The 13,362-nt window shown below is 46.3% G+C and overlaps 1 protein-coding gene across 1 annotated transcript in view; it reads right to left on the reverse strand.

Moving 5' to 3' along the window:
* The window catches only part of prr36a (proline rich 36a), a 39,326-nt gene that overhangs the window by 4,360 nt on the left and 21,604 nt on the right, over positions 1 to 13,362 (reverse strand). The window contains exons 4-5 of the mRNA XM_080721081.1: positions 4,777 to 4,988; positions 1,790 to 4,435 (exon numbers count right to left, since the gene is read on the reverse strand). Of these exons, the coding sequence (XP_080577207.1) occupies positions 1,790 to 4,435; positions 4,777 to 4,988 (2,858 nt within the window). The remainder of the gene's footprint in view (positions 1 to 1,789; positions 4,436 to 4,776; positions 4,989 to 13,362) is intronic.

Consider the following 13,362-nt stretch of genomic DNA (forward strand, 5'->3'; position numbering starts at 1 on the left):
GGCTGCAGACGGCACGCACAGGCGTGCGTTCACGCCTCGCGGCGGCCTCGCCCGCCGCTCTGATACGCCACCATTCTATTTTCCAGGCGTTACTGCGCAGTGAAAAATGTCAGTGAGCCGTCCGCAGCTGGTGTGTGTTCCCCTTAAGTGTCAATAGTGATGGTGTGTCTTGCACAGAGAATGTCAACATTTCCACTGTTAATAAAACTGTACGGGAAGAGAGCAAATACGTTTTTTTTATCTATTCTTTATTTTAAATTGATTTAAAGTTTAGGTGAGAACCATCCTCAACATCTTTATCTTACGTCTATGTGATGTGTCCATGACACACACCCAGTCCTCTGCCCTCTCCGGGGCCAACATCCATGTCACACACCCAGGGGCCAATGCATTAGAACTTTAAAGTGCAAGAAGAGGTGAGGAGTGTTGGGAAATGGGTAGGGGAAGGAAATATGCCCGTTTAGTCCATAAGGCAATTTTTTAACATTACTGTTATGAAGCGGATAAAAGCGCATTCTTTTTTTATTCAGGACCTGATGGATTCTAATTAAAAAACAGGCCGATTCACTTTTTGGCCAATAACTTTTTAAACTGAAGATCATACCATCAAAAATATGTTTTTTTCCCTAGATTTCTTGGATCATGCCATAAAGGCCCCACCCATTTCTGTTTTCAAGAGTTTTGCCATTTTGCATCAAAACAAATGTTGCTACTACTACTAAATAGTACTGATTTTGTCCAAATCTCGCACAAATTGGCACACTGAAACAATTTCTTTATGGTTGTGCCCTACGGTTCAAAACGTACCGTGTGGGGGGGGGGGGCATAGGGCAGAATACTGTAGATCATTAGGTCCTAAAGAAGCCTCACTGTGCCGCTTTTATCCTCTTAATAACGGTAATGGCCTTAAGCCACCGGACTAGCATTCTGCTTCTACGGACCGACAGCTTGGAATAAACTCCCACTACACCCAAGACAGGCAGCCTGTGTGGATAGCTTTAAAGCACAGCGCAAGACCCATTTCTTCACTCTCGCTTTTAGCTGAATTCATGTCCGCACTGTTCTGAAAATGTTATTTATGATTGAGTCCTAACTGATGTTTTAAATGTGTTTTTTTGTTACTTTTCTTTTCTTCTTTATTGTAATCATGTGTACTTTTTCTGTTAAGCACTTGTGCTTCATTTCTGCTCTGTAAAGCGCTTTGAGCTGCAATTCATGTCATGAAAGGAGGTATGCAAATACAGTTTATTATTATAGTGGACATCAAAGAAAAAAAGAATACACTCAAATCTATTAGATCTGTTCAGTAAAATACAGAAAGACCAACAGTTCATTCCATAAGACCAACAGTTCATTGCATATTTCTATTGTTACAATATATTTTACTCATTTAGGAGTTGCATTGTAAACAAAATCCATGCCATTTCAAAGTGACCGGATAATGCAGTGTTAATATAAGAACATGGGCGCACACACTGTAGTAGTTAATAGTAGCTATTGCACATACAGGAGTTGAAGCCATATACTCAATGGAAATGTTATAGAAGGAAGCGCCATTTCAGAGATTTCAGTCTCTTTCCCTTTTTGTTTGCTGCTTTCCCCCCCCCCTCCCCTTTTTCGTTTAAGTTTAACTTGAATTGCATCCACCCCAGAGAATTTCACTACAAACTATTATGAGGAGAGGAAGAGCTACTTTTATGAGGGAGGTCTGGGAGAGAGCGGTGGTCACAGGGGGCCTGGGGGAGGGAGGGGGGATTATGTGGGCTGTGAGGGGTTTGGGGAACATTACCTGCAACCGAGTTCTCAGTTTTTTCACAGATAGCCGAGTAGTAGGCAGGCTTGGCGTCATCAGGGTCGTCTTCTAGCTGCTGCGGGGTTGATGGAGTGAAGCCTAGGGCGACTTCTGACCCAGGTCCTTCCATCCCTACGTTCTCTGGCAGCTCCTCGGCGAGATTCCCACACTGCATATAGTGCTGCTCTGCTGCAAACGGGGGTTCTGGAAGACTCTGCGGGTCCTGGAGGAGACAGGGTGCCATGGCCTCCTCCGGCAGCTCCTCCAGGGAGAAGATGCCAGGGCTCTTGTTGCAGCTCTCGCCTGTGGATGCGGCGTTCGAATTTGAGTATGTGGTCATGGTGTCGAAGCCGTAAGAGGCAGCCGAGTTTGCAGACAGCGGGGTGGTGTCGCCGCAGACACTTTGCGGTGTCGCCTCCTCCTCTGCTTCTTCTACGGTCGACAGGATGGGTTGGCGCTGAGGCGGCATTTCAAAGGTCTCGTTTAAAAAGTCTTGCCCGCGAAGTGGAACTTCGAGCTGGGCTTCTCCCTCTGTGTCGCTAGCCTCATCCTCCGTGGTCGAGTTAGATGAGGGGTTGGACGTGGGGGCGGTGGCAGGGCCGCTCAGGACATCGTCGGCCGGGAGGGTCTCGGCTTCGGCCTCCTCTTCCTCCTGGTCCTCCCTTTCCAGGTGGATGCCCAGGTCTTGGTCCTCTGGGTCATGTTGGAGGGAGAGCATTGGGGCGGGGCCTGCATGGGTATGGAGCTGGAGCTTTGCTTCTTGATTGAAGTCACACAAGTCCTCTGGTGTACTGGTATCACTGCTTAGGGTGCTGGACTGGGAGAGGCCTGGGGCAGAGAGGTGAGCTGGGGCAAGGGCATGCATCGGTACGGCCCCGAATTGATCCATGCAACTTTGGCCCTCTGAGTTCAGTGGCCCCTCTGGAACTGTGGAGTGATTGTTTGGGGGTACAAAGGAAGCTGTGCCCAGTTCTAACCAAGCCTGAGCAGGGGACCGGGTAGGAGTCTCAGAGTCAGCTTGTAAAGGTTCTGTAGGACTTGTTGGGACTAGGCCTACTGCAGATGGCTGAAGGGGCTCAGCAACTTGTTGTAAGGACTGCTGGGGCTCAAAGGGCTGTGCCCATGGATCTGAGAACGGGTTGGGCTGATCCCATTGAGCAGCCAGGGCTGAGGGCAGCTGAGGTGGAGGTGGAGCAACTCTGTTCAGGTTGTCTAACCTTTCATCCTCAGCAAAGTCATCCTCATCTGCATTTCCATAGCTCTCGAGCCCACTTTCTGTCACAGCCTCGCTGGCCATCTCCACATCTTCATCCTCATCTTCAACGTCGTTGTCATGTCTGGGCCGATGCGGGTCCTCTGCCCTCTCTGAGCCCACATCCATGTCACACACCCGATCATCATCCTCATCAAAGTCATTGACTGGTATGTCAGGAAGTATGTCGGGGGAGCCAACAGAAGCCCCCTCCATGTCAATCGCTCCTTTAAGACTTGCGTCTCCGAGGTCGTCCATGCTTTCCGTTCCCTCTAGAACGCCAGGGGCACTCAGCTCTGATGCCCCTTGCTGGCTGCCACTCACCTCCTCAGAGTCCAGCTCCGAGAGCAGGGCGCCACCAGCCCTCCAAGCTGCACCCCCCACAGGACCAGCTGAGCCAGGCCGGGACTCCTCGGTGGGCTGAGTGGTGCCGCTCATTTCTGACTCCGAAACCTGCTGGCTTCCCTCTCTCTCCTCCTCCTCCTCCTCTTCTACCTCATTTAGATTGGAGGAAGAAATGACCAATGGAGTGATAGTTGCTACTGGTAGAGAGACGTTCGATGTTGAGGGGTCTTGATCTGCTGTAGGGGGAAGAGGGTGTTCAGTACTTGGTTGGTTGGCCGATTCAAAGAGGGGAGCCCCAACCAAGATCTGCCCCGTAGCAGCCATTAAAGGAGCTGTAATCTCTGATAGGCCCTGGTCTGGAGATGTCCTTTCGGGGCTGTGGGGCAGGCATGTGTCAGCTGCTGAAGATGCCAGTGGAGAGTCTTCGGCTGAAGCTTCAGAGTGGCCCTTTTCTGCACCTGACGTGGATGCGGATGGAAGCTCTGGCCCCACAGCCTCTACTTCTCCTTGCACTGTAACTGGCATTGCTGTTGACTCAGCGACACTGCTTACTGCTGCTACAACACCAGCAACTGTTGCTACCACTGCAGCGCTAGAATTCAGGGCTTCTGGTTCCTTGCCGGCAGCAGAAGGTGTATCAGAAAGCGTTGGTTTGGGGACATCTTTTGCTTGGGACGTAGATTTGTTGGCTGGCGAAGCAAGGGGTTTCCTGCCCAGGGGCAGTCTGTTATTAGCCGTGGGCCGTGGTCCGGGTGATGCGGTTTTCTTTGCGGCCGTAGGCTTTGAGGAGCCCAGTATTTTGGTCCGCGCTGTTGGCTTGGCTTCAGCTGCCTTGGCCTCCGCTGCCTTGACTTCAGCTGCCTTGACTTCAGCTGCCTTGACTTCAGCTGCCTTGACTTCAGCTGCCTTGAGTGGAAGTGGGCGTTTGGAAGCAGGGATAGGCCTCGAGGCCGGCGCGGGTTTCGAAGGCTCCATTTTTTTGGTAGCAGCTGATGTTGCCATTGCTGGTCTCTTAGCTGCTGTGGCAGAAGCCGGTCTGCTGACATCTGGAGAGGAGAGATAAAACAACCAACATTGATTCATGTATAATTAACATCTAATTATGAAGTGACAAAGATCATTCACATTATGAAATACATTTTCGGAAAGCAAAGCCTCAACAAAATGAGCAGTAGTCATTTCATTTAAATTAACTAAATATAATTATAGAACACAGCACCAACATAAAAACATTTGTTATCTGCTTGCAATTGCCTGGAACAGGAACTGTATGGTTGCTACATTTGAAACTGGATACATACAAGAGCTTGATTCTTCAAGAACAACTCATCCGCTATGAGGCAGATATACCACAACAGAACCAACAACCACAAATCCTTTACTGTACCTTTCTTAGCAACTGCATTTGGTTTTGGGGGCTGTGTTGTTGTGGCCCTGCCAGCAGATGGTGCTGTGGTAACTCTGGCTGGTCGACCAGTTCCACTGGTAGAGGGCTTGGTCACAGCTACGGGCTTTGAGGGGGCTGTGGTGGGCTTTGAGGGGGCTGTAGTGGGCTTGGATTGGGCTGTGGACGATGGAGGTCGAGTACCAGTGGTGGGCCTGGGGAAAAAGAAGTGAATAGATCATGAATCTTTCTTTCAGATCACAGCATTAATTATAATGGGTAAGTTTATGACTGTTGTAGGCAGATCTCACCCAACAAGAAATATTAGGGATTCATCGTTACAGCTCCTAGTGTGTGTGTGTGTGTGTGTGTGTGTGTGTGTGTGTGTGTGTGTGTGTGTGTGTGTACGCTCGCAAGAAATGAGCATGGGGTAGCTGTCTGATTGACATAGCCAGAAATTCCTATTAAAAACACCAATGACATGCTGCTATGCACCATGTACACCTACAGTAGATAACTGCTCTGAAGCAGCTTTCACCATTTCAAACAGATTGATCAATCAGTCTTGATTTAGGCCACAAATGAAATTGCCAGAGATAGTGATAGATAGTGAAAAACCATTACCAAATCCCTCATCCATCTCCTGCTCTGCAGTAATGCAGTGTTTATTCATGTTCACCTGACCAAGTGAGGGAGACTTAAAGGAGTTAGGGTAGGAGAGCATAGGTAAAGGAGTAGGGCTGCTACTACCCATAATTTCTTTTCAGCGAATAAAGAGAAGCATGTTTGTTTATTTATATATTTATATAGGTTTGAAGGATGTGTGCCAGCTTTAAAATCTAGTTATGTTAAATTGGTAGACTACACAACAGGAATGCCTATTTATAAACTGGATAAATACCCTATGCAGCCTTATATATGCCTCGATATTATGATGTCACCCTTTGACTCTTTCTGATTGGCTATGGGAATACACTGCCCGTGGCTGGCTACGGGCATAAACACAGTCATTCCTGGAATAATAGATAAGACCCATCCCTAAGGGATAAACACAGACAGGATCAAATCAACAACACACGCACACAAATCAATGTGAAATATTTCTTTTTTATAAAATAGTCTAAATCCACTAGTGTTGCACAAAAAGCCATTTTTTTCCACTAATGTTTTTAATGCTAGTGGGGGAAGTGACATTCAAATACCTGAATGAATTAAATCGATGATTGCTTCATTCAAATTGATTATCTATTATTGCTTATAATCGATCAATTAGTTTGGTTACACCCCTATAAAGGAGTGATGGTAGGAGAGGAAAACAGAAGTAAAGGAGTGATGGTAGGAGAGGAAAGCAGAAGTAAAGGAGTGATGGTAGGAGAGGAAAGCAGAAGTAAAGGAGTGATGGTAGGAGAGGAAAGCAGAGTGCGCAGTGTGAAATGGCTGCAGGAGAATGATGAGGCAAAAAAATCAGGAGGAGGGAGTATGGAAAAAAGCAAGGAGAGCAGGATAGGCTAAGAAGTGATGGTGGGAGACGATGGAAAAGAGTAATGATGGAGGGAGGGATGGATGGAGGGAGTTGCCAGACGAGGGGGCAGAGGGGGAACTGATGGAAGATGATTAAGGAGGAGGATGAAAATGAAAGACAAGGGAGAGGAGGGGAAGGAATGATGGATGATGATTAAGCAGGAGGATTAGAATCACAGGGTTGAGGCAGTGAGGAAGAGAGGCTGGAGAGAGGGCGACTGTGGAGGTGAAGGGCTGGGTGGCCCCTGAAGCAGGTGGAACAAGAGAACGGCAGAAGTCGTGACACTTCGACGGGGTGGCATTTCACTCCCTAAGAGGCTGGTCTTATCGTCTAGAATGGTTCTTAAAAGGAGAGCTAATCCACTGAATCCCATTGCACTAACCTGCATGCAAAGACAGAAGGTTAAACTGAGCAGGGTATTAGCTCCGCTCCAGGTACGCATACATTGGTTTTGCTAACTTTTTGGGGACAGGGACAAGCATTTATCCTGTATCACCTTACAGTAACCTTAGCCAAACTGATCCATCCCCCAAAGATAAATGCCCAACCTTGACCGCTAAATGTGTTTTAGTAATGTTTTAGCGGCTAAAACATCCAATAAATGTGGGACATTAATGTTATCTTTGTTATAACCCACCTGCTTTGAATGAAGTAAATCTCAGTGTTAATTTAGTTAGGATTGTACACTCAAGAGTTATATTAACAGTGGTTTTACAGTACACACGGAAAGTACAAAAGGCATAGGACCCAGTTTACTGAACTGTGGCCAAACCATCAATTACTACAATACCCATCCTGTCCTCTCTTTTGGGATTTGCACTGCCTGCTAGCGAGACAGACAATGCAGACATGTACCGACACGGACAGACAGACACAGATGGAGGGCAGTGGCATACCCGAGCTCAGATGCCTCTCCCACACTGTGTACTGTCGGCCTTTTGTTTCCTCCTGATCAAACGATATGTGGGCAGACGTGGACTCAAAAGCGTTGGGATATTAATTTCACAGGCTACTGATACATTTAGATTAGAACAGCAGTGTTTTGGTTGTTTGTGGCAACTGGAAGCACAGCATAAACCCTGCTGAGAAGCGTCTCCGACACTCAGGAGAGAGAAATGGAATTGGATGAAAAATGAATGTCGAGTAATGGCAGGAAAACAATGAGATGGAGGTGGACATGGAAAGGGAGGGAGGGGGCTTATCTTTGAGGTCAGTCATGAAAAATAAAAAAGAGGAGCTGTGATGGATGGCTGGACAGACTGGGGCAATAACAACATTGGGGGGGGGGGGGCAGGAGAAATAACAAGCTGCCTATTAAATGAGTTTGATTTCATATCACCACTCCTGCAGTATGCAGAGAATTTGGAAGAACTGACCAATTATTATCAGGAGAGAGGGGTCAGATACACAGAACGACTTCCTCTTGGGAAAGAGCATAAAGCTGGATGAAAAGAGTGAGATTGCAGAATAAATAAAGACGTGGGGAATGTCAAGAGGGTAAGAAGGGGTTACAAATGTAACAAATGTAATAACCCCAGTCCTCCCAATGCCCTGGTCTTGATCATTCACAGCTCACAATGATCTGATCCAGGGGTTTACAAACAGAGAGCGGGCCATTATATCCATAATGTACAGTACACACTCCTTCTGTGGGACTCTAAAGTACCATGCATAGTAATACATAAGGACCGCAAGTCTACACTAGAAACAGAGGGGGAGAGTGATTTAATCTGTTAGCTCCGTAGGTCTGTCAGTTTTTGTCTCTGTACGTAACCTTACGGACAACACTCAACCCGGCGGATTAAAACCGATAAAAACGTACGTACACATGAACTACCCGTGGCAAACTTTTGTCAACCGTGGAAGTAGTGAGGAAAATTACTTATAAGACAGCGGTTCTGAAACAATGTGTAAAATATATTTTAGCAAGAAACGGGAAAAAAGGAACGCCATTGCAACCACTGGTGAAGAGGACATCTCGACTCCTCACAGGCTCAAACGGCTTTATTGGCATGAGAAAACACACACACACACAAACGCGCGCGCACACACACTCACACCTCCAACAGCGAGACGGGTGCAGGCGGTGCAGTGCACTGTGTTTTGTTATTATTACTCAGACCGGGTGGTTAAATCTGTAGTCTCGCGGTGTTGCATTTACCGCGATAACGTTGCAGACAGACAGCAGCTGCAGAACCAGTCCAGACTGTTACCAAACATCACGTCGGTCGTCGGGTCAAGAAATTCTGTGTTCTACATATTTTGGCAAAAAATGCTTCAGTTTACACGTGTGTGCTGTGCAGAACCACCTCCATGTGGCGCGCGGCCCCAACTGGAGCAGAATTGGAGCAGAGAGCGGGTCAGCACGTAAATAACGTAGAGAGGAACTATGCATGTCGACGGATCTACCGTATGTACTCTCTCACCCAAAAACGTACACAAAATCAAGCATACGTAACTATAATGGCCCTTAAGGGTGCAGCTGCCTGCTATATGACATTCTGCCTAACAATGAACTTAAATCAATAGCGACGTACCCTTAACCACCCTAATGGGAGGATGTGAAGAGCTACACAGCCATTTACGGTTTTTAATGATTCATCGGAAGGTCTTCCGGAGGGCAAAGGTCAGCACAGGGACAGGCACTGATGAGTCACTGGTGCCATTCTGAGTCAAGAGTTTATTTTACCGGCCTTCTTTGTTGTAAACTGCACTGTTAAGATCCTAAGCAGTGTGATGCTGCCATGATATTGACAAAAAAAAGAAAACATACTGCCATTTTCTAGCAAAATGTTGTAATATACGTGGACACAGTCTGCACAATTTGCTTCTCTGTGCACAACAATATTCATGCAACTGAAACCTTTCCTCAGCTGGAACACAACACCCTTATACCTTTACCAGAGTATAGATTAAGTCTAGTTTCAGATTCATCAAGTCAAAGAGAAACAGGACAGTGTACACACATACCAAGTACACTAATACACCAAGTACTGTATATATAGACACAGTACCAACACACTCTTCTGTTCCGGCTCTTGCTCTTCCCTTCAAGTTCAAGGGCCCCCCTGCAGGACAACTAATGGAAGTGGAGACCCCAAACAATACGTTGTTTGGCTTGTAAGCCATCCAAAACCAGCTCCTTTACTTCCAGCTTACAGCAAGCAGCACACATTCCTGGGGCTTGCATTGGCCCACAGTCATCTCCCCGACAATAAAGATGAGGTTTTAGATTAAGTGTCAGTGCTGAGCCTAGCAACGGAGGGGCAGACGGCGGCTACGGCTCCTATGAGGCCGCGGGTAGCTACGGAGTACTGACACCATAATGGATGACATGGTTTGTTTGCGTTAGGACAGTAATCCTACTCCAGTTTGCCAAGACTCTCGGGGAGAAATGACATGGTTTCATTCCCAGAGGGACACAGGGAGGTAAGAAAGGTACTGCAGGGGAAGTACCGAGGGGCAGTACCGATGGCCTAGCGGTTAGGGCGCATTCCACATACAGGCTCTAAAGCAGCATGGCAGCGAGTCGTGGGTTCAATTACGGAGCACAACGGTCTTTCTCCCTCTCTCTCTATCCCCGTTTAAGATCTATAACTGTACAATCCAAATTAAATGTATATACAAAAAGAAAGGTGGTGTAAGCAGGGGGAGTGGGAGAGCAACAACATGGGCGAGACACCATTACTTATTTACTCCTCGTTGTCGTTTATTCACAGAGAACAAAGACTGATCGAGAATGTCACAAAGCATGTGACCTATTTATGTTTGTCGGCACATGGATGACAGTTTTAGCTGTGCAATTCAAATATCTTCACAGCATGAGGTCAGCAAAGCTATTTGAAGACCATTCCCACTATATTTATCCACTTCATTGTACGACAAGTGGCAAAAATACCCGATCTACAAGCTTACAGCATGCTGTAGCATGACATGTTTTGAGCTTGTACATCTATTTTAGTCTATCGTTTAATAATTAAAAACCTATAATCCACATTAGGGACAACGAGTTCAAAGTGGTTAATGAGGATTATAATAAAACAAGAACAATCGACAGGCGAGTAGAACATTCATCCCAGATCTCCATGTCTGCAACAATTGTTAACTTAATGACTCGACCCTTGTGTTCTGCTCCACTTAATCCTATAACTAATTGTAAGTCCAAGTGCACTCCAACTTTCAGTGGGAGTCTCACAGAACCACAAAATGATAGACGATTGAGGGAGAGGGGGATGGTCAGATAGAGGGAGGGAAGGATGGAAAAGGGCTCAAGGGGGTGCTGGCCAAAAGCCTGGAACTGTATGCACTTGTATGCAGGCAGGCGAATGAAAGGATGAGCGAAGAGAGAGAGAAGAAGGGAGTGGTAGGGTGGACAGTCAGATAGCTCTGACAGTGAACGAACGCTGGTCCAGACTATGCACAACATAAAGGGTGATGTACGTAATTACAAGTAAAGCCTGTGTTGTGCACTAAAAAGAGACAATCTAGAAGCTCACAATATGTTGCACTGCGATGTGCTGTGAGCTTGTAGATTAGCCGCTTTTGGTGCGCAACACTGCACACAACCAAATATATAAATCAGGCATTAGGATTCTGCGTCAATCTCAAATATCAACCAATTCAAATCCATCCGTGACTCAGATGGATTTGATATCTGATTGGTTGGTATTTAGGATTTTGCTGTGCACTATAGTTCCCCTTTAAGCGACTCATTATCTCTGTGGTTGGATGGTAGATCACTGGCCTACCGAGAGTGAATTAGAGCAGTGGTACAGTACTTTTTGGAGCTGTGTGCAGCTCCCTATACGTGGCTGTGTGGGTCTGTCTGTCTGTCTGTGTGTGTGTCTGTGTGTGTGTGTGTATGTAGCCTGACTTCGGCGCGTAACTAGTGCCGCACCATTTACGCCACTCGCGCAATATATACATCAAAATGTGCGGCTCGGCCGGGAATGGTGTTCTACTACCTTTCGTTCCGATCCGCCTTACCATGCCGACGTAATCGGCAAAAAACGACGCTTAATTGTCCCCATTGACTTATAATGGGACAATGCAAGAAATCACTTTCAAGTATTTTTCTCTCGTAAACCATAGGAGCTACAGTTTCAAACCTCGGAGAGGAGATTCATAATGATTTTAAGAATGAATCGAAAAATAATTACATCACTCGGCCTCATGGTGGCGCTATAACGGCCCACTTTACGTTTTGCCCCGCAACTCTTGAACCGTAGATCGGAAAATTAAAATTCTTTTTTCCCTGGATTCCTTGGGTCAAGACGCATCTCCCCATATAGGCCACGCCCATTTGCGCCAGGATAGATTTTCCGCCATCTTGAATTTTCTCCAAAACACACTTTTTGCTCCTTTTCCTACATATTTTCTTCAAATGTCACAAAAATCGGTACACATGATCCTGGGTGACCAGAGAGGTGCTGTTGAGTCTAGCCTGCCCTGAGCATCAACTGCAACACACACACACACACACACACACACACACACACACACACACACACACACACACACACACACACACACACACACACACACACACACACACACACACACACACACACACACACACACACACACACACACACACACACACACACACACACACACACACACACACCTCCACTTCACGCGGGTGTGATTTTTAACTTGTGACCCAAAAGAGAGATTAGACATTTGCCTGTGACTCAAACTAGTGAAAATAGCAGATCTACAAGCTCACAACGCGTCGCTTCGCTTGTGTACTTGTAGATCGGCTATTTTCACTACTTCACTAACAAAATGTAGGAAACTAAATTAAGGGACCCATAAAAATGTGTCCTTGAGCCACAAATGGGCCCGACCCACTGTTGTGGAAACAGTGAATTATAGCAGAGTTTAATTAATGCTTTAATTAATGGATTTTGCTGTGTGCTGCTTTGACTTACTCTGATTTACCTACATGCTGACAGATCAGCCTGTCATTGGAAAAGCCTTGCCTCATTCATGGGCACATTAACTCCATTAACCCCCAGTCATCCATTATCATACCGAGTCATAGCCTGGTCCCTAAGACTCTGAGCTCCAATAGCCCACTGCATATTCTGAAGATCTTTTATGACCACACACTCTTCAAATCTCGCCTACCCTTTACGGCAATCACTCTGGTAAAATCTAATCCTCTCTCCTCTAACCCAATAGGCTATCATTTCTCCCATTTGGGCAATTAATATGAATACTTAATGAGAACGAGTCATTTCCGTTTGTCTTTGGGGTGAATCGTACATTAGATGTGCTGCTGTAGCAACAGTGTTATTATAGAGCTGTAGAGTAGTCAGTGTTCTTGCACTGAAAAGTCTTGCTCCAAATGCATTGACAAACTGATGCTATATGTACATGAAAACGTTAGCCATGCATTGCAGCTGGTTCACCGTGAGGCTGCTATAGTTCATTACAGATTGGTAGGGCTGGAAAGAACAACTAGAAATGGAATTCAGATAGTCTATCAAGTCTGTGGGTCTCATTTCCTAGCTCTTTTCCGAGGAGCCGACATGAAGACGCGTGCGCGCCCTCGCAAACACCTGCCACTGTTCACTAGGTTTCAATGAAATGCACACCACCGTTTCTGTTGTTAAAGATCCTTCAGTACCAGTCGTTAACACAGTTGTCATGAAATCTGACACATACATTCATCAACCACAATCTAACGTGTCTGTCTATCTGCCAACTTACAGTAAGACGCAAATGCCTGATGTCAGGTTCCAGGGAACAATGTTCAATTACTTAAAGGCATCATATGCCATGGTAATAGGACTCCAAAATGCCACATTTGCATTATTCAAAAGATGAAGACGTAGCTTGTGCAGAGAAAGCGAAACACATACACACACACACACACACACACACACACACACACACACACACACACACACACACACACACACACACACACACACACACACACACACACACACACACACACACACACACACACACACACACACACACACACACACAGAGTAAAATGTAAAATAGAGTAGGACAGTGTAACAACATACAGTAAGTGTAGGTGAAGCGGTGTG

This window comes from Nannobrachium achirus (assembly GCF_963921795.1).
Source record: "Nannobrachium achirus genome assembly, chromosome: 3".
NCBI classification, from domain to species: Eukaryota; Metazoa; Chordata; class Actinopteri; order Myctophiformes; family Myctophidae; genus Nannobrachium; species Nannobrachium achirus.